Here is a 20145-nt window from a genome sequence, read left to right on the forward strand (position 1 = left end):
ACTTTACCTTCATTCTTATTTAAGATGCAGTCAAATAAGTGCCAATACATTTCCCAACCCATAAATAGAAAGTTTCATTTCTATTGTGAATATCTGTAAACAAACACTCACAAGTTCAGACTGGGTCTGAAGCGTGACGACACAAGACTGATGTAGGCTATGAAAACATGACGAAGAGCAGTCTTTTTTGTTTCGTGCTCTATTCAGTCTTTTGGTTGTTGAAACAGATTTGTAAATATTATAAGAATGATCTACATGAATAGTTCAGTATCTCTTTCATTTGGTACATCTAAAAGGTTTTGGATTGGTCGTGGTGTTAGACGGGGTGCCCTCTCTCCCCTCTTTTGTTTATTATTGCAACAGATCTGTTGGCTCGCTTAATCAATCACGATTCAAGTGTTAATCAGTTGAAAGTGTTTAACAAAACTATTGGTATTAGTCATGTTAGCAGATGATACCACTCTTTTTTGCAGAAGGCATAACAAATCGCTTTTGCTATTTCTTTAGTTGATTTATTTTCTAAAGCATCGGGTCTCCATTTAAATATGTCTACATGTGAGTTTATGCCCATTCATACTTGTGATCATACGTCAATCTGTAACATTCCTGTTAAAAACTCCATAAAATATTTAGGTAATTCAGAGAGTTGCATGGGACTTAACTTCCTAGAAAAATTCAAAAAGGCCAAAACAATTTTAAACCGTTGGTAACAGAGACCTTTTTATTTTTGGTATTGTTATCTAAAGCAGAGTTTCTGTCAAGGGTCATATATCCAACTACTGCATTAGCCCCTTCTTCATATGTCTCTAAATTAATTCATCGTTCTTTGTATAACTTTATTTGGAAGAACAAGACTCACTTTATTAAGAAAAATTATATAGTTCAATCGTATGATCTGGTTGGTTTAAACGTAACTGATTTTGAACAGATGAACGTTGTTAATGTTAAAACGGTTACAAACATTTTTACACAATTCTGAGAGCTTTTGGTTTGCAATTCCAGCATCGTTACTCAAAAAATGTGGTGGCATTGAATTTTTACTTTATAAACTTCCACTAATCGAAATACTGTAATTGTAAATTCTTGAAAAGATGTAATTATTGATTGTTGTCATTGTGTAATGAATGCAGATGTGTAATGATGAGCTTTCATGCATGGCAAGATTGTATTTGTATCACAGACCTCCGCTCTCTCTTTATTCACATTTTTATTCGTCATTGTGTTGTTGTTTTTGTAAAAGATCAAATAAGAACTCTACTTATTATTCCATTTTGCATGGAGATAGGTTGCTTTCCTATATGTACTCATCTTTTCAGTTTATTATACTGCTGTGAATGGTTTACAAATCTTTAGTATCCTTAAGAAAAAGAACAGGTTCTTTTGATCAAACCTGATCTGAGCCAGGTGTGTATTAACAACCTGATTTGTGCCATTTGGTTTTGTTTTCAGGGAAATGTTATGCAACATCAAAATAATAAAAAATGAAAAACTAAATGCCAATTGACACCAATTCCCTTGATCAAAAGTTGTCATACAGCGTAATGTAGTTTGTTTGTTGCATTCTCAAGCATCAGTTAATTTTTTCACATGCATTTTTGCATCATGAACAGCCAATACTGTACATGGCAGAAAAAAGTAGAGAAAAGTTTAAGTTCCATATAATTTATAGATGCCTTAATTACTCACATAAGCTATTTTCTAACATACTCACATTTGAAAACAGCAATGAATGTTTGTTCAACTTTCTATACCCCAAATTTACATCCACATTTGAGATATGTAGATATACTACATAGATACCATTTGGCAAAATTCTAATTTGTTATCCGAGTTAAAATAAAGTCGGTCTTATTGATTTACTGCTTTAACTATTAAACATACTCACTTGCTTTCCTCTCATTGGCCTCTTGGATTTGTGATAAAATGCACTCATTACACACAATAGAAACCAAACTTATAAATAAGGCTGTAAATAAATCCAGTGACACAAACGATAACAACTGAATGCACTGTAAATTAAACAACAACAGTATAGGTTCCAAGATTTTCCCAGGAAATATTTAGTAAATTATGCAATAAAAGCAGATCTGAAATAGAAATTACAGCTAAATCTAAAAAAAAAGTTTACATGTATGATTTAATAACGTGTGTTAACAATGAGGTGTTTTTGGACAGCCAAAAGATATCTTTCTATTTTTACTACACTCTAGGCTTTCCCTCATACAACTATTTAACATCTATGTAATTGAATTCTGTTTTATTACTGGACAGTTTTAATGACCTGCATAAAGAACATGTTTGTGAAGTAATTGTGTCAATTAAGAATCTTATGTCCCATAAAAAGTAAATTGCAAATTCATAAACTTTTCAGGGATTTTTTTGGCTGGAAGATGTTTCCATTGGATTGAGATTTCCAGCTGAGGGTGAAATTCTTATCCACTTGGAGCTTCTCCTGTATCTGTGAAATTCAAAAGCACAGACAGTACAGTAATATTAAATGGCAGCAGAAAGTGAGTGAGTGAGAGAAAGAAAGAAAGAAAGCCTGGATCAAGCTGATGCTGTACAGCTCACTGTTATACCTTTCTCAGAATGATGTCTTTGATTTCAGGGTCATTTGGGTCAACAGCAGGGTCGCCTGTTACCTCAATTCTTAACCTGTATTTATAAGTCACTTCTGCAACAACAAAAAAAGATGTGATGTCATTCTATGTAACAATGTTGTACCAAGTATACAAGCAACAAAATATAAAGTACAATGCAGAAATAACGTACAGTAGGACAAATGTGCGATATTGCTTTTTTTTACATAAAATCCCCTAATTGTAATTTAATAATGCATAAAAATGTTTAGATGTGCCTGAGAAAATGCACAAAAAAATGTACCCTGTTGTCATCTCACCATAAAGAATTATGTTTTACCTTCACATATGACTCCTGCATGACTTTCTGGACCACATAAGTTGCTTCCAAAGTTACAATTACATTCTGTGAGTGAGTTTTCGCCTCCTTGGCAATCAACATTTGTCATCCACGACTGTTGCGCAAGCAGCCCAGAAACAGCCAGCGCAACTTCAACGCATCCCAGCTCTCTGCAAACCACCTGTGCGTCTTTTACATCCCAACCAGCATCACACACCGCCCCCCACGATCCACTGTGAAGAATCTGTACTGTTCCAGAACATCTGCTGGGCCCATTCACTACCATCATTGCTGGAAAAATGACAGTAAAAGAGTACGAATATGCCAATAAACTTAAAGCACGGTTTATTTTTGGATGAACGCCTCATAGTGAGACATGTGTTTGGGTAACACTTTAGTATAGGGACCAATTCTCATTATTAACTAGTTGCTTATTAGATGCCTATTTTTAGCATATTGGCTGTTTATTAGTACTTATAAAGCACATATTCAACATGACCATATTCTACTTCCCTAATCCTACCTAATACCTAAACCTAACTACCTTACTAACTATTAATAAGCAACAAATTAGTAGTTTACTGAGGCAAAAGTCATAGTTAATGGTTTATTAATACCGAGAATTGGACCTTAAAATAAAGTGTGACCAATCTTTGTATTGCTAATACCAATTTTACAGCGTCTTCAGTATGAGAATAGCCTTCTGTTCTTTAAAAAAAAGTAAATAAGTCAGTATATGGTTAGTTGCGGTGGAAATTACACAATTATTGCGGGACGGTTGGATTTTGTGTAAATTTATATATCCTACTGACACAATAGATTGTCCATGTTTATTCCACTTTTTGTTGGTTTATCACTTTACAGTTATTTTTGATCATTTGATTTTGATATTTTAAGATTGTCAAGTCTAAGGTCAAAGCCTTTTTGTAACAGACACATTAAACTGTTCGTTTTTATACAACTAACACCTGTTGAACAGCTGAGTTTAATACTCACATCTGCATCTGACTGTAGCATTCAGATTAGAAGAACAGGTTTGTGCAGACCAGCCACAGCGCATCAGTGTAGATTCACTTCCATCACAGTTGACATTATTCATCTTTGCTGGTATTTGTATTGGAGCACTGTTTATCTCTGAAACACCTCCACAGTCCAGTTCTCTGCACACCACTGCAGCATCTGTTAGATCCCAACCATCATAACACACCGGTCCCCACAGACCACCACGATAAACCTCCACCACACCAGAACAAATGCTGCCTCCTGTCAGTCTGACGGGGTCTAATAAAGATTCCAATAAACAAATAAACATAAATAACATGTTTTGCGTATAATTAACATTTTCACCTTTTGGTAAAACACAGAGATTAGATCTCACCGGGCGCCCCTTAATACCATGCTCTTTTGATAAAAAATGTTATGCAATAATTTAAAAGCGCTTTACTTACATTGACAGTTAATCCCAGAATCTTTCTCATGTCCACAAACGTCCAATTTCCATTCCTTTATTTTACAGTATCGCAACATACTTTCTGAATTTAAACATTCCAAATCTTTCACCCACACCGGCCCTGAGCCCATGTCACACCTGGCATCTTTTATTGCCTCTATCAAACCTCCACAACCCATTTCTCTACACACAACTATCCCATCCTTTTCATCCCAGCCACCATCACACACTGTTCCCCATTCTCCAGCCAGGTAAACCTCCACTCTTCCAAAACAAGGTTTATCACTGTTCACCAACCTTGTAAGGGCTTAATAAACACAAAGAGAGATAGACAGATGTCAACAAATGGAGACTAAATACTCCATGTTGTTCTCACTATCACATCATCATTGATTTGACAGATATACACAGAAACACAGGTGTGAGTGGTTCGTAACTTACACTGACAGATGACTCCAGCACACTTGGAAATATCACAGACACTCGGATCCACAGCGCCATTATCAGATACACAACTGCTCAACATTAACTCACTTCCAGCGCAGTTTACACCGTGCATCTTTATTGGTCCTCCTGAGCCTCGTCCGAAATAACTTCCTCTCTTCACTTCTACAGCATCACCACAGCCCACTTCTCTACACACCACCGCAGCATCTGACAGATCCCAGCTATCGTCACAAACTGTTCCCCACTGACCATCTTTAAACACCTCCACTCGTCCAGAACAAGAGTCGAAACCGTCCATCAGTCCAACATTGGCTAACGTCCATGTAGTGAGATAAAACACAGTATGAGCAGAAAATATTTAAACTCATTAGGATATGCATAAATACTAAACATGCTGTTCATTTGTAAATTGTTTGCACTTACGCGCACAAATGACTCCAGCACCTTTTTTATCACACGATATTTGCCCTTTATCTGATGGACAATCAATCAAACTGGATTCAGTGCCGACACATTTAACTTTATTCATCAATACCGGTAATGAGCCCTCTCCAAAAAATGATCCTTTTTTTTCCTCATTCAACGATCCACAGCCCATCTCTCTACACACCACTTCACCATCCTCCATAGTCCAGTCATCCTCACACACCGTTCCCCACTGACCACTGTAGAAAACCTCGACACGGCCAGAACATGAGTAGAATCCATTCACCAGTTGGACCGAAGCTGCTTTATTTGGGGTGGTGTGAATCAAACCTGCGTGTTACAGCGATAACGAAAATCAGCAAAATTTTACTTTTACATTTTGTACAAAAAATCTGTTTTTATGTCAATTCTTACCCAAAAGTAAAACAAGCCACATGGAGTACAGCATATTCCTTCAAAACAAGACTGTGAAAATTAATATGTTGAATAGTTTCATTTTGTTTATCATTATAATAACAATATACTGTCACTGTTCCAATATTGGAACACCTAGGTTTACTTCAATTTTCACAACTAAATCTTATCTAATCATGACAAACTATATATCATTGGAAAGGTCTAAGACTCTAGAATACATATTTGACCAGTGTTTTACAAAAATAAATTATGTAGGAGTAGTAATTTATTCATTTATAACAAGAGTGAGCATAAAAACTATTAAATGCTGCTAAATGTCACCGTTTTAGTGGAACACTGAAGTTATGCAATATAATTCCATTTTAATCCTGACAAACTATACAGTATATCATTTGAAAGCTCTAAGAATGTAGATTTTATATTTCAGAATTGTTTTGCAATAGAAATCACTTAGTAAAGAATTCCCCTTAGTGTTTTTTTCAAATGTCACTGGGCCCATTTGGTACCATTATAAAAATGACATATTCATAATCATATTTTATTGTAAATTAAAAAATAAATCTAAAAAACTTCTATTTCATTGGAAAGCTCCAAGAATGTCCTTCTTATAAATAATGATGAAATTTATTTATTTGTAATTCGTATGCAGTAAACCATTGGAGCCTATATGACACCTAGTGGCAGTTGTTGGTGTTGCGATTCAAATTATCCCAGAAACCACATTTTTTGTGATATCAACTTGAAATTTGACACAAAACTTGTTTAGAAGTATGTCTTTAATTTTCTGGTGTTTTTTTGACTGAACAATTTTTTTTAGATTGTTTAGTCAAATAAAACAATGTTTATTGATTATTTTATTATTATTAATGTACAATTAAACTGCTATAACTATTTTTTTAATTTCATTTTTCAACTCCAGATAAAATAAAGTATAGAATCTCTTCTTTAAAACAAGACCAAGATTAGGTCTCTAGACAAAAGCATTCCAGAGTTACACTGATTTAAAAGTTGAAATCACTTTTTAGCCCCATCCTCAAAAAAGTGCACCGACAGTTAAGGGTTAAGACACGTATCTAAGAGCATGGAAAAGATTTATTTACATTGTAAATTCACACTTACCTGCAGTGCACACTGGAACTATTCCACCTAAAACCGTTTCCATATATCAAAATACTTGAAAACCAGTCATTATTAAGTGATAAATGTATCATTTAGATATTCATACCTGTTCAGAAGCCACTGTCCAGCTGTGATAATCTTCTAACAGTTGTGTCTGCACATTGAAGTGTTTGTCCACTCAACGCATGGCCCCTCCCAAAATCTCCATGTAATGGGTACATGTGACATAGTAAACACTAAAAATAAAGTAAGATGATATCTAACAAAATTCCAAAAACAACAATGAGTTTAAATCACTTTCGCACTAATAAAACTAAAACTTTGCTGTAGTTTTGCAGCAGGTTTGCCAGTAATTTACGGTAGATTTAATTTACAATTTTGTTTTAAACATAAACTTACCTAGTTCTTAAATTTTCTTTCATAAAACAAGACTAAATATCTTAGGTCACTTTTCTTGTTATGTAAATGTGTGCTGCAAAACTACAGCCAAGTTTTACAGTGTATGTTACGATGAACCTGTACAGGTTACATGTAGGACCTGTGATGTTTCCTCAAAAATATCAAATTTAGCATATACTCTGCATGCTATTTAGATATATATTATATATTCATATGGAAACATATGAAAGGTTTCCAGTTGTTTTCAATTTCTGCTGCCATGGCCTGCGTAGGCATGTTAAGGTCAGATTTGGTAACCAAATTGTAATTTCACTAATGACCACTGAGAAATTAAAATTTTATTTCTATTGTTGTGATAAACATGCAAACTAGTGTCCTCAGGGGTGATCTCAAAAGGACACTTGTGTAACTATGTTGTGACGCACACTGAGACACACGTTTCTCGATAGACAGCAAATATGCCAACGTATTCTTTCCTGCTACTTTAATCTGGAGTCCAGCAATTTTTTTTATATGTTTTCCAAGTTGGACAGTTCGAAAGCTTTCTGTGGAACTTTTGCCAACAGTATAATGCAATGCATAAACAGTAAGAGAGAAGACCGCAAATGAGAGGTGGTTAGGATTGCTGATATCACAAAGCTTCGACAGTTATCTTTATGTATATAAATATATGTGTTTCCCTCGAATATCAGTGAAGCTTAACAGATGTGGATTCTGTGGGTCACACTAATTGTCTGCTTTGAATTTTATTCAAAAACCATTGTGAGGATTGGTTCTGCAGACCAAATGATGCAAATACTTTGCCTTGAGTATGACAAATGAATCTGTCTCTAAAATGTTTGGGAACAAATGTACTTGTAATGAATTGAATGTACACATATGTACACTAGCATATACACCATATCCTTTCACAGCCCTTAAATTACAAAACAAGTGGTCGTGTCTCAATCCCATGCCCCGTTTCTCATCCTATATTCTGCACTGCACTGTCTTACATTGATAAAGGCAAATAGCCCAAAAACAAAATAAAAAAAATCTAATTCTTATTTTTACATTTTCTATTAGCCTTCATAAATCGTTTTTTCAAATTTGTAGACAGACACAAAAATCACCCAAAAAAGTAAACATTTAGTGAGCGTTTACCCTTACGTCCTGGTTAGAAGTCTTCCTGTCATATTAATAGATAATCTGTGAATAACTAACAGATTTGGACCTTTTAAAGATATTGGATGGCTTCAGAAAAATATATAACATTTATAATCCTTTTATGTGCTTTTCTTGAGTCTGACAGTCTATTTTGAAATAGAGCTTTGTTTGTCATTTTAAATGACAAGATGAAAAAAAATCATTTATTCGTCAACTGCCCATTTAAAGTGATACTTCACCCAAAAATAAAAAATCCTCACATCATTTTCTCACCTTCGAGTTGTTCCAAATCTGTATAAATTTCTTTGTTCTGATGAACACCGAGAAAGACAGATTTTGCCCCCATTGACTCCTATAGTAGGAACAATTACTTTATCATGTCTTCAAAAGAACAGCAAACAGTTCTGGGGCACTTTAGACTACCGTTGTATTTTTTCCTACTATGGTAGTCAATGGGTGTTGAGATCTGTCTGGTTATAAGCATTCTTCCAAATATCTTTCTCTGTGTTCATCAGAACAAAGAAATTTATACAGATTTGGAACAACTTGAAGGTGAGTAAATGAAGAAAGGATGTTAATTTCTGTTACTGTAATTAGAGTGTGTATATTCTTAAATATCACTCCAAACTACAAAGCTGAAAATCGGAGTATTCGCTTCATTGGAAAATTGCTGAGAAAGTGAAACTGATAAGTGTACTAAGAGACCAAACAGATTCAAATGTGCAGGAGCAGACTTACAAATGAATGAGAGGGTGAGGCTTGACTGCTCTGCTTGTCATGTTAATGGTGATATAAAAAGAAAATATTTGGCAGTGCCATGCGAGGACTCATTAAAGTCACAGAGGATAAACTAGACAGTCTGTCATAAAGATTTCAAAAAATAAATTCTGGTTCATTTAAAATAAAATAAACGAATAACTTCATGAATAGTGTAAATCATTTTGAAGCAAAGCTCATCTCGTTCGTAGGATTTTTTTTTTTTTTTTCAATTCACACGTTGAGTCAAAAATACCAATTGACTGCCAGCATATCTGTAGTTTATCACATGCTTTTAATTGAGCTGAGATCACAACAAGGAAATACACATTTTTTATACAAAAAATGTTTGAAGATGCAGACAGCTTTCTTTAGAGATATCACAATATAAATCAAGTTGGCACAAATAGCCAAGAGGGGTTTAAGTATTGTGTAAATAATATTTTTTGGGATTTGTATGCATGCTTTTGTTCACAACAGTATTTTCATAATAGTGGGAACAACATCTTTGGCAGCAAGATGATTCACATGATTCAGCCTCCATGATCCTTCTTAAGCAGTTTATTTTTAAGAACACAACAATTGTATGTTTTTTCTTTTAATTGTCATAATCAATGTACAATAACCTGCCAATGAAGAATTCAAGAGGAAAAAGCCAAGACACACTACAATCACTATTGGTCATGTTTCTAATGACAAACACAATTTACAGAATGCATATGAAAATGACAAGTAATATTATAGATGTCTTAAAATGACTACAAATATAACAAAGAATACCACCTGCTGATCTACGCATTACAGAACTGTTATGATGCTTTAATGCAGAAACATATATTTGGCATATATAATAAGTAAAGTTTTTTTTACTTTGACTACTTTATTAGACTCAAATCATGCAACAATCACATTACAATATACACAAGACAATTCAAAATTTACATCTAAATTGGTCTCAATATTTAATCAAATCTGTTTTTGACATTATTTGTAAAAAAGACATTTGCCATTTTATGTAGAACCAAAATGCTGTCAGAGCTCACAATCTTATCCATGCCGTCTGCAGCAAGATTATGGCGAGCGTTACTTCACTCTAAAAAAAAAATATGGTGCTATATAGCACTAAAAGTGGTTCTTGGCTCGTAAACACAGGGGAACCACTTTTAGTGCTATATGGCACCATATTTTGGTGCTTCAGTTGTTCTTCAGCGGCTCTTTGGGATGACTGAGGTTCTATATAGAATCGCTGAAGAACCATACAGGGGCTTAACAGGTTGTTTATATGGAAACGGTGCTATATAGCACCTCGGTCACCCCAAAGAATCTCTTAAGAACCTCTGAAGCCCCAAGATATGGTGCTATATAGCACTAAAAGTGACTCTTCTATGATTACGAGCAAAGAACCACTTTAAGTGCTATATAGCTTTTTTTTTAGAGTGTAGTGACAACTACAGCTAAAATCTACAATTTAAAAACATAAAGTTACAGGGTTTCATGCACAATTCAAAGCTCCTCGGTCCAACACAGTCCTGATTATTAATGTGCTTGTCGTCGCTGTCTGGGTGTAAGACGATTGGCAAGAAGGCATGCAAGGGCGATACCTGCCACCTGAGTGAAAGCAAGGCTCAAAACTGTTGCAGCAATGTGAAAGACTTTGTCATTTACCAAACTGAAGACTTTGCGAAAACAACCGTGGACGTGAATCCCCTCTGGATCGCCGTTACCACCATCTTGCAACGGTCTGTTTCGACACCCTCTGCGGCGTACACAGCAACTGTCTGGTAGCGAAAGAGCCAGAGAGTCATTTCCTGGAAGTCCCGATGAGTAAATACCATCTTGAGTGGCCCAGTCGGACGAGAGCCAATCACGCCAACCCTCGGCACCGCAGCATTTCAACGCCCTCTGTAGGCTATCCAGTGCATCTGCACGGCCCTCGTCTTCTCCGTAGTCCAGTACCGCTTTCTGTAGGCCACTACGAAACCCTTCAGCGATATCCTCCCTGTAGAAAAGACCTGAAAGCCCAGCAGCTAGTCCACCTATAAGCGTAGCCAGCTGGAAGACGCCATATGCCCGCAGGAGGTAAGGAAGGTTGGCAGCCACTCCCAAGCACCCTAAAAAGCCCCAGGCAGTCACGGCAGCCCCTGTGCCTAACAAAATCGTGGGGGCATTGGGGTATCGGTTAGCTGACAGGAGCATGTAGTTGGATAACGAAGCTTGCGCCCATACCCCCAGGGTGAAGATCGCAAGCCCTGCCGCCCAAAAAAGAAAGCTGAAAATCAGGAGTGCAAGGCGCAGCAAGGGCATGACTCCCACTGCCCGGCAGCAAGGTGGGGCAACGCCCACAGCAGGCACAGGGGGTGCCAGCGAGGCCTCCGAACACAATGATAACGAAAGACGTTGTTGTTGGTCAACGTATTCTTGCGATGGAGACAGCAAATATCCAGGAAGTGCAGAGGGTCGGCGGGAGGCAGAGGGTAGGGTTGGGAGAGCCGACTGTACCAGAGATGACCGTCTTTTGGCACCGAGCAGCTCTGTTTCCCACTCCTTCACACGGCATGGACTTGGCCGAGCTGGCAGCGAGTCGTAGGGTGGCGCAGAGCTCATGGCCCCCTCTTGCTCTTTATCTACCTCTTTCTGCTTCACTCTCTTTTACTCCTCCCTTTCCCCTGCTCCTTTTGTTTCTCCCCTCTTGTTTACGTCCTTCCTCATCTCTCCTGCCAGCGTTTTATGACCGGTCATCAACTCACCACTGCCTCTTCACACCCTCATTCGACCATAAATCGTTTTGAGAGGAGGAACGTGTAGCACAGTTATCTTCGCTTGCAGGTTCCCACCCCCTATTCCGATGTTTATTTCGAACATTTATTCCGCTCTCTCGGTCGCAAATGCTCTATGCTTCTGCAGTGGCTCCCTGACTATACTGCGTCTGTGATGACGTGTGTGGAGATTTGTTGGTTATGGGGCCGTGATGCTGTTAAACCCTCACCACCCAGATCTTCCTCTACTGGTGCAGGAGCCACATACAGTATCTCTGATCAGATCGATATGTGGTCATTATAGGAGTGTAATAAACGTTATGGCTCAACAACACAGACACTGATTACACTTTAGATTGAATTTATATTCCGCATTACACATCCATGTTTGTGCATGGACAATCTTTTCATTCACATTTAGGGCTGTCACGATTATTAAATAATCGTCTCATCGCGATTGTTTGACCTCTTCGCGATGGTTTCAGATCATCGCGATTATTGCACATCTCTATAGAAGACACTAGGGGGAGCTGTAGTGTATCTGCATATTGCATATTTTAGTGTATATATTGTTACTTAAGCATGGCAATACTTGTAAAATGTACCACCACAACACAATCACTTAAAAAAAAACTAAAACATATACAAATTACCTGCAGTACAATTTGATATTATTTAAGCAAATCTAAGTGTGAAAACCAGTCTACCAAAATTTCACTAACACACAAGTTAAATTTTATTGTAGTCTTGCAATTGAGAAAAAAACAGACTAGAAGCTTTTCTATGACTGATAGTATTTTAATGGTGGCTTCAATTCACACCTGATCAATTTACTTCATTTACAAGTATTTGGCAGTTGTATTATTGACAGGTAAAAGCCTAAACCTTAAATATATGATGACCCAATTTTTTCCGATGTATTTCCAAAAAAGTCTTGTATTCAGAACAATATGGTCGTTTCAATCGCTGAATCAAAAATGCATGAGAATTAAATGTCAAAGCTCAAAAACAGACAATTAATCGTCATAATCGTCAAAGCCCCAAAACAGACAATTAATCGCCATAATCGCAATGATTTATTAGACAATTAATCGTCAATCAAATTTCATAATCGTGACAGCCCTATTCACATTTACATTTACGCATTTGGCAGACGCTTTCATACCAAGCGACTTACATTGCATTGTATTATACATTTGATTCTGACTATGTGCAATCCCCCAGGATCGAAACCATGACCTTGGCATTGCTAGTGCCATGCTCTAACCACTGAGCCACAGGAAAGCTCATATATATGTAAACAGGGTTGTGGTTGGCTTTGCAAGACTAAAAGACACATTTGACATTTCTCCGTTTTTTTCTCATGTTGTGGACCATGTTCAGTACTCTTCAGTTCTGCAGAAAATACACAGACTTTAGTATTAGAAAGTTACCTTTACGGTCAACATTTATAATTTCTTCTCTAGTCTAAACATTTCCTAAATGTCATTGTTTTATAATGTATCATTTTTCGGAATAAAGGAGAACAATTTCTATTTGTAAAATACCTGAACTTATATTAATAAAAAATAAACTCGACTTGCTATCGAAACCTGAAATTGCAAAACACAAAGATAAATAACTAAATTTATGTCATGACAACTCTCGGAGGGTTTAGAATGGTAATGTACATAACATATAAATGTATTTGGTCTTGCCGGAATAAATCTGCTATGCTGCTGCGACGGAGCAAGTACAGAGACTGGGGGAGGAGGAGGGTTTCTGATGCGCGCTGCACTGCTACGACAATTCACTGTATGCACGCCCTGCTGCTTACGTATTTCCGCCCATATCTCAGTTTTACGCGGGTTTCCGGTATAGCATTCTCCCACAGCAAATTGAGGTCCTAGCATGGTCTTTTTTTCGCATATTCACATATTATATTTGCATATTTTGATTAACTAGCAATTTCATTTATATTATATTATATTATATATACAGTATATATTAACTTTTGTTGCATACCTGTTTTATATATTTTATCAATACATCGTTGTAGTATTAATGAGTTCAAGAAGCTTTAAATACCTTCATCTTGCAGGTGCGACGTCTCAATATTGCTGTGCCCTAACGGCAGCTCATTAAAACGTTAGGCAAGCATTGGTTGTAAGCAGGCATTGGTAAGCACGCCGGAAGCTAGATAACAACTGAGCCTAAACGCGGAAGTGGCCGTGCATAGAGTGAATTGCTAGCCAAGATTTAAACGTTGAGCAGCTAGCTCATTGGCTGCTGATACAGAAAGAACCAATCAACTGTGGCGTGTGGTAAAAGTTATCATGTCAGATTGGGTTAGACTATAGGATGGCACCATCTAGAGTTTCATCCCAGAACTTTTTCTATAATATAACTGACTTAAAGTGGTCATATGGTGCGAATACGCGTTTTTCTGTGTCTTTGGTGTGTTATAAGTTGCCCATGCATGTATTAGAGACGTAAAATTGCAAAAATTAAAGTGTCGAAACAAAAGATGCATTCTATCTAATAGCGAATGCTCACCCAGACCTGCCTGAAACGCCTCGTGTAACCACACCCCCACAAATCTACATCAGTTCGTGGTATGATTTGACTAAGACTGCCCAAATGTATACCCAAGTAAGGTGGGCGTACCTGTCAGTACAATTGCTTTGGAACCTGATGTTCCAAATATGGTAAGAGGCGTTACATTTCCATCAAACGCTTGCAGTATTCGACCAATCTACGCACTGGTTAACTGGCCAATCATAGCACACCTTGCTTTTCAGAGCAATGAGCTTTGTAAAAAATCTGCGCGTTTCAGAGAGGCGGGGCAAAGAGGAGATACAAACATGCACGGTATGTGGAAAATACAGCGTTTTAAACCTTAAATCATATATACACATTGCATTACATCTAAAACAAACGATAATGTTTGTTTTAGCAGTGTCATATATGACCCCTTTAATATACACACACAAAAAACTTTCAGTTTCCCACCTTTATGGTATAATCCATTATAACTATATAAACAGAGCGGTATCTCCTTCAACAGATGTCTGAAATGTCATGGAAACTGTAATCCCCCCTCCATTGAACACACATCTCCTCTTTTACCCTCATTTACTCCTTACACACCTTAATCCCTTTTTGGCTCTTCCGCCAATTAAATGTTTATGAATGAGTGCAATTCTAAGAAAATGACATCCATCATTTAGACAGGGATAAAATTTGTGAGGGGGTTTCACAAGTACTTTCTCTTTATACGTTCATCATTGCATACAGCATATGTGACCCTGGATCACAAAACCAGTCTTAAGTAGCACAGGAACATTTTGAGTAAAAGCCAAAAATACATTGTATGGGTCAAAATTATCAATTTTTCTTTCATGCCAAAAAACCTTTATTTTTGTGAGTGGATGGCCTGCTACAGTGCCTCTGATTAACAACAACTGCATATTTCTCAATTTTCTCATACATCAATAGAAAGCGTATTTATTCAGCTTTCAGATGATGTAAAAATCTCAATTTCGAAAAACTGACCCATAAGACTGGTTTTGTTGTACATGGTAACATATATGAATAAACCAGAAACCAAAATGTACACTACCAGTAAGGTAGGTAAGGGTTTTTCCCCACATTTTAATATAGTAGTAAACTCATCAAAACCGTGAATGAATACAATTGTAACTGTGGGAATTATGTTGTGACTAAAAGTATCCAAAATATATTAACACTAGTTTACCATCTTTAAAGTTTGTCACCCTTTGTCTATAATTTTATCATCCAGGTTCTATTGGCTGCTTTTTATTCACTATTAGGTCTATTAAGTAATCCATTTAAAAATATATTTTTAAAATAACATTGAATGTTTTTTAAGATCATGAGAAACATTTTGTCAAGCGTGTCTTTTGACTGGTACTGTATATTTTCATTACAAATGTTGCCAAGCATTTTATCCTGAATCTCTCTGCAGTACATCCAGTATATGCAATACCGTGTATTTTGAGAACCACTGCTTTACTTGTAATATAATGAACCCTTGACTTTTATTTTGACAAAGGTTCTGTATAAAATCTATTTGCTATCTGCTATCACATATATGCAATTTTCACATCCTAACATCATTTTGTTTACCCACTACACTCCTGTCAGTTATTTAATATGACTTGTTTATTTGTTTTCGTTGTGTTCTTGCTAGAGTTACGAAACACAAGTAATGTCCGTCTATTTGTCAGTAATGTAAGTTTATTTAAAAACAACTGTGCCCAAGCTCGAGTAATATCTGCCTAGTTGGTTTTAGTTAGGTTAAACTAGCATAATTTATTACGTTAGAAGTATGATATAGTAGCATTGCCTGTTTTAATGTTACCACATATTCATTTAAGTTACATAATGTTTAATGTTACTCACACTTGAGCTGAGTTGGTCTTTGCTTTAAATTTGGCTTCTGTAAATTGGACCTATTCTTCAGTAACGTTTTGGTGTCAAAATATACATTATCAAATAAGAAGTCGTTTATTTTACGTGAGGAAACAACGCCGCCAAACCTGTTGCGGTAGCAGAGCAGAGACATGCAACTGTACACAATCTCAAAATGCGCGGAACACTGACGTACTTCCGCCGCGCGTTCCGGTTGAACGTTGTTGTTCGTTGCTTCGGTCAATTTCACGACCACCAGACCCTAATCTGTTATTACCGTTTAATCCAGGGATGTGATGAGTTCGTCGTTTGACTAAAACATACGTACAGATTTACTTTAGCCGTCAATAATGGAAATCTTTAGCGCAGAGAGTCGCGAGACAGGTAATTTGTTTAGCATGTGAGCTAAAAGCTAAGAGAGTGAAGCTAGCAAAACCAATCCTGTTAAAGTAGCTTGCACACATGTATACGCCACACAATTCACATTTTATAATGCTGTTGCTTTAAACGATCTTCAGAAATTAAAATTATTGTTTATTTTATTATATTAATCTGGAATTTGTCTCTGGTAAAACATGCAAAAAAATTCCCAGCACACAGAAAACGAAATATTATTTAACGTACAGTAATGGCAGATGTTAGAATACATTGTGGTTCTAATATAAACTGAGGTTTATATGTAACTTTTTGTATAATATGAATTATGTATTGTGTTTTTATATATATATTGTTATATGATATAATATAAATTTGTATTATATTATATAACACAATATAAATGTTTTATTATTACTATATATTAAAATATTATATATATATTATAAAATTTGAAACTACAAATAAAAAATAGTTATTGGGAAGATTATTATAATATGAATGTAATACACACACGTTTATAAAACAAGAATTAGGCTTCTAGAAATTATGTTAATTCACAGTCTTGAGATATTGAGATCTATTGACAGTACTTTTTTTTTCTCTGCCTCTTTATTTATTATTATTTTATTTCTTATAGTCCCTCCACTCCCTCTCTCTGCACTGCGTCTGGTAGTACCACCCCTCCGGCTGATGTCAGCATTTTTATGGCAGGTGATTCAGCGTCGAAATGTGACACATTACGGAAAGTTGGAGCAGTTCGTGGTGCTGGTAACAGAGACTGTTCCCGACATCATGAATCGAAGTCTGGTTAATAAACTCATCTTTTATCTGCGGAAAAAAGTAAATCCCATTTGAATTTCATTTTTGAAGTGTTTCATACTTCTTCATAGGTAAGATACAGTATATGAAATGAATCTGTTTTTGTAGGTGATTCTGGAGCTTTGTCTGAAAGATAAAACGCCAGATCTGTGGATCATTCAGGCACATTTGGATTCTCTTCGAAGGTTCACACATAAAGTAAATGTTGTCATTGTTATTTAAAGACCATCCATATAAAGCTATTTCATCTGAGCAGTATTAGGCTAAATAAACATTGTGAATGTCTCACTTTTTGTTGCAGTGTAAAGATGTAGAAAGTGAGATCATCAATAACAAATTTATTAGAACGGTGCACAGCATCTTGGAGGATACAGAAAAGAAAGAGAATTTTATCCAGGTAGCTCTCAGATTTATATTTCTTTGTAGAGTTTTCTTTAAAAGCCTCTGTCTTCATTCACCCGTTTCTCTGTCCTCAGCATGTCTTCCCTGTAGAATATGGGGCAGGATATGATGCAGTATTGCAGAGCCTTGCATGGGACTTCCTGTCTCGAGTGGAGGATCTGCTACCTGTGCCCAATCTTAAAGAGGTAATGAGTTAACTGTAGCATGTAGCAAATGGTTAGTTAGTTCACAACAGAGACCGGATGGGTAATCTTCTGTCCATTCCTCGCAGTGCTCAGGCTAAACCTTTTAAAGTTGATGACCGTGTACTGCGGGCACTGTGTGTTTCCCCAGACAGCCTTGCGATTATGTGGCGGTCTGTCTATGATGGAGGAGATTGTGCAGCCGCTCTCAGATCCAATTGAAATCAAGGACGTGCTCCAACACTTCCAATGCAGAAGACTTCACAACAGAAATAATGAGCAGTCTCAGAGAATTATTAGTGAAAGTGAGTTTTATTTGTTTGCATGAATTCAAATATGAAAATGTTATAGTGGTTGTTGTGATGTTGTTTTTAAGACATCCGAATGATTCCAATTTGATTTTTCAGTGTCTGTTCCTACCACAACTGAAGTAGTTTGTTTACCTCACCCGGTCGGACAGGAGACAGTCTCCCCCACCTTTGCTATTGAACATGAGGCAAGTGTGCCGCCTACATCTATAGCTCAAGAGACGATTATCATTGAAGCAGAAAGCACGGAAAGCCAAACAGAAGCCGAACACGCATGCCTTGCAGTAATGAGTCCCTCGCAAAGTTACACCGAGGAGGCTGAACCTTTAACTGACAGCGAGGAATCTACAACAGTAGCCACCGCCGAAGAAGCAGAGAATGGCATACAAGAAGAAGCCCTCTGTGAAGAGAAAGATTCAGAGATCTGTGAAGTCCAGCAGATCTACCTCACTGCAGACGGCTCTACCGTGGTTGTATCGGAGTTTGAGAACGAGGGCGAGGAGACCCAACTGCAGTTTCTGGAACAACCAGATATGACCGAGACTGCTGGAGTGAGGCAGGTCAGTTTGGAGCAGTGGATCTCGGAGTTAACCGGTAAGGGCATCTCTCTACCAGTCTTGCCTCCAAATCCGGTTGAGATCGTAAGGGAGGAGATGATCTACGTTCCCGTCGTAGAAAGACCTCCATCCGTGAAGTCTATCATCCACAGAAAGAGCAGTCCGGCTCGAGTCGCAGTCTCCAAAAAGCAAGTGGCTGTACCTTCTGAATCCCAAGCAGCACAGGAAGAGAAAAGACACGTATGTCCCGAGTGCCACAAGGAGTTTCGTTTCGAGTGTCTTCTGAGGAACCACATGCGCACACACACGGGCGAGCGTCCGTATCAGTGTTCAGACTGCGGCAAGAGCTTCAGGTGCCTCAGCTTCCTGACCAATCACATCAAAACTCACTCGCTCGCCAGGCCTTTCAAATGCACGCACTGCGTCAAGTCTTTCCGCAAAAAAGCCGACCTCATCAAGCACATCCGTGTGCACACGGGCGAAAAACCCTACAAGTGCACCATCTGCTGCAAGAGCTTTTCCCAGGGCTCTTACTTAAAGATTCACCGCGAATGCCACACCTCGGAAAACCTCCACCAGTGTCCACGTTGTGACAAGAGCTTTCCAACAGCATTTAAGCTATCCATCCATGTCCGTCACCATTCCATGGAGCGCTCCTACCAGTGTAACCAGTGTGGGAAAAGTTTCATATACGCCAGCCTCCTCAGAAGACACAAAGGTTATCACGCAGGTGAGCGGCAGTACCTGTGTTCCATCTGCGGCAAGTCTTTCGTCTACATGTTCGACCTGAAAAAGCATCAACGGAACCACGAGAGACCCCGCATGAAGATCCCGTGCACCCTTTGTCACAAGACTTTTGCAGGACCGGAGATGCTGAGGTGCCACCTACGCATACACACGGGAGAGCGTCCTTTCCGCTGCAAGATGTGTGGGAAAGCCTTCTCTCAGATCGGTAATATGAAGAGACATGAACGCGTACACACGGGCGAACGTCCCTTCACCTGCGAGCGATGCGGAAAGACTTACAAGCACTCGTCTCACCTGAAGAACCACATGCTTAGCCACACCGGCGAGCGGCCGTGGCAGTGCTCGCATTGCGGGAAGAGCTTCAAGTTTGCCGGGCCTCTGAAAAAGCACGAGAGAATTCATATGGGTGAACGTGCAGACCGCAGAAAGAGCTATGACCAAACCCGTGGCCGCAAGAAACACGAACCTAAAAGCCCTTGATGTTACAGGCCTATGTGCAGTTTG

General features: G+C 37.7%; 3 protein-coding genes across 5 annotated transcripts; 1 reads left to right on the plus strand and 2 right to left on the minus strand.

The window, feature by feature from the left end:
* Window positions 1-901: 901 nt before the first annotated feature.
* Window positions 902-16413, minus strand: LOC130548014 (deleted in malignant brain tumors 1 protein-like). Of its 3 annotated transcripts, none has more exons than XM_057324426.1 (11): window positions 16240-16413; window positions 6885-7014; window positions 6779-6805; window positions 5657-5707; window positions 5240-5572; window positions 4811-5128; window positions 4368-4676; window positions 3916-4200; window positions 2920-3210; window positions 2580-2674; window positions 902-2458 (listed from the first exon to the last, which is right to left on the minus strand). In XM_057324426.1, the coding sequence occupies exons 4-11, from the start codon at window positions 5688-5690 to the stop codon at window positions 2357-2359; spliced, it is 1767 nt and encodes a 588-aa protein (XP_057180409.1). In that variant the 5' UTR covers window positions 5691-5707; window positions 6779-6805; window positions 6885-7014; window positions 16240-16413; the 3' UTR covers window positions 902-2356. The 3 variants fall into 3 exon arrangements, with proteins under 3 accessions (XP_057180409.1, XP_057180407.1, XP_057180408.1); XM_057324424.1 differs by having other exon boundaries at window positions 5657-5694; window positions 16240-16412; XM_057324425.1 differs by lacking the exon at window positions 6779-6805 and having other exon boundaries at window positions 5657-5694; window positions 16240-16412.
* LOC130548018 (tetraspanin-7-like) lies at window positions 9366-12238 on the minus strand. The gene has a single exon (XM_057324430.1). It carries the CDS (start codon window positions 11681-11683, stop codon window positions 10616-10618), a length of 1068 nt encoding a protein of 355 aa, XP_057180413.1. The 5' UTR covers window positions 11684-12238; the 3' UTR covers window positions 9366-10615.
* A 40-nt stretch (window positions 16414-16453) lies between the features above and the next one.
* si:dkey-14d8.1 (zinc finger protein 69 homolog) lies at window positions 16454-20125 on the plus strand. The gene is made up of 7 exons (XM_057324423.1): window positions 16454-16632; window positions 17264-17466; window positions 17554-17643; window positions 17747-17842; window positions 17922-18032; window positions 18181-18334; window positions 18437-20125. The coding sequence occupies exons 1-7, from the start codon at window positions 16599-16601 to the stop codon at window positions 20119-20121; spliced, it is 2373 nt and encodes a 790-aa protein (XP_057180406.1). The 5' UTR covers window positions 16454-16598; the 3' UTR covers window positions 20122-20125.
* Window positions 20126-20145: the final 20 nt, after the last annotated feature.

The sequence above is a fragment of the Triplophysa rosa genome, linkage group LG24 (assembly GCF_024868665.1).
Source record: "Triplophysa rosa linkage group LG24, Trosa_1v2, whole genome shotgun sequence".
NCBI lineage: Eukaryota > Metazoa > Chordata > Actinopteri > Cypriniformes > Nemacheilidae > Triplophysa > Triplophysa rosa.

What these genes read in the sequence shown, in the direction of transcription:
- LOC130548014 (XM_057324426.1), bottom strand. Translation starts at nt 5,690, where the DNA reads ATGCTGTACTCCATGTGGCTTGTTTTACTTTTGG. An exon ending in TGCAGGAGTCATATGTGAAG is followed by an intron (nt 2,675 to 2,919) that starts GTAAAACATAAT and finishes TTGTTGTTGCAG; the next exon opens with AAGTGACTTATAAATACAGG. An exon ending in AAGACATCATTCTGAGAAAG is followed by an intron (nt 2,459 to 2,579) that starts GTATAACAGTGA and finishes TGAATTTCACAG; the next exon opens with ATACAGGAGAAGCTCCAAGT.
- LOC130548018 (XM_057324430.1), bottom strand. Translation starts at nt 11,683, where the DNA reads ATGAGCTCTGCGCCACCCTACGACTCGCTGCCAGCTCGGCCAAGTCCA.
- si:dkey-14d8.1 (XM_057324423.1), top strand. Translation starts at nt 16,599, where the DNA reads ATGGAAATCTTTAGCGCAGAGAGTCGCGAGACAG. An exon ending in CGCAGAGAGTCGCGAGACAG is followed by an intron (nt 16,633 to 17,263) that starts GTAATTTGTTTA and finishes TATTTCTTATAG; the next exon opens with TCCCTCCACTCCCTCTCTCT. An exon ending in TCTTTTATCTGCGGAAAAAA is followed by an intron (nt 17,467 to 17,553) that starts GTAAATCCCATT and finishes CTGTTTTTGTAG; the next exon opens with GTGATTCTGGAGCTTTGTCT.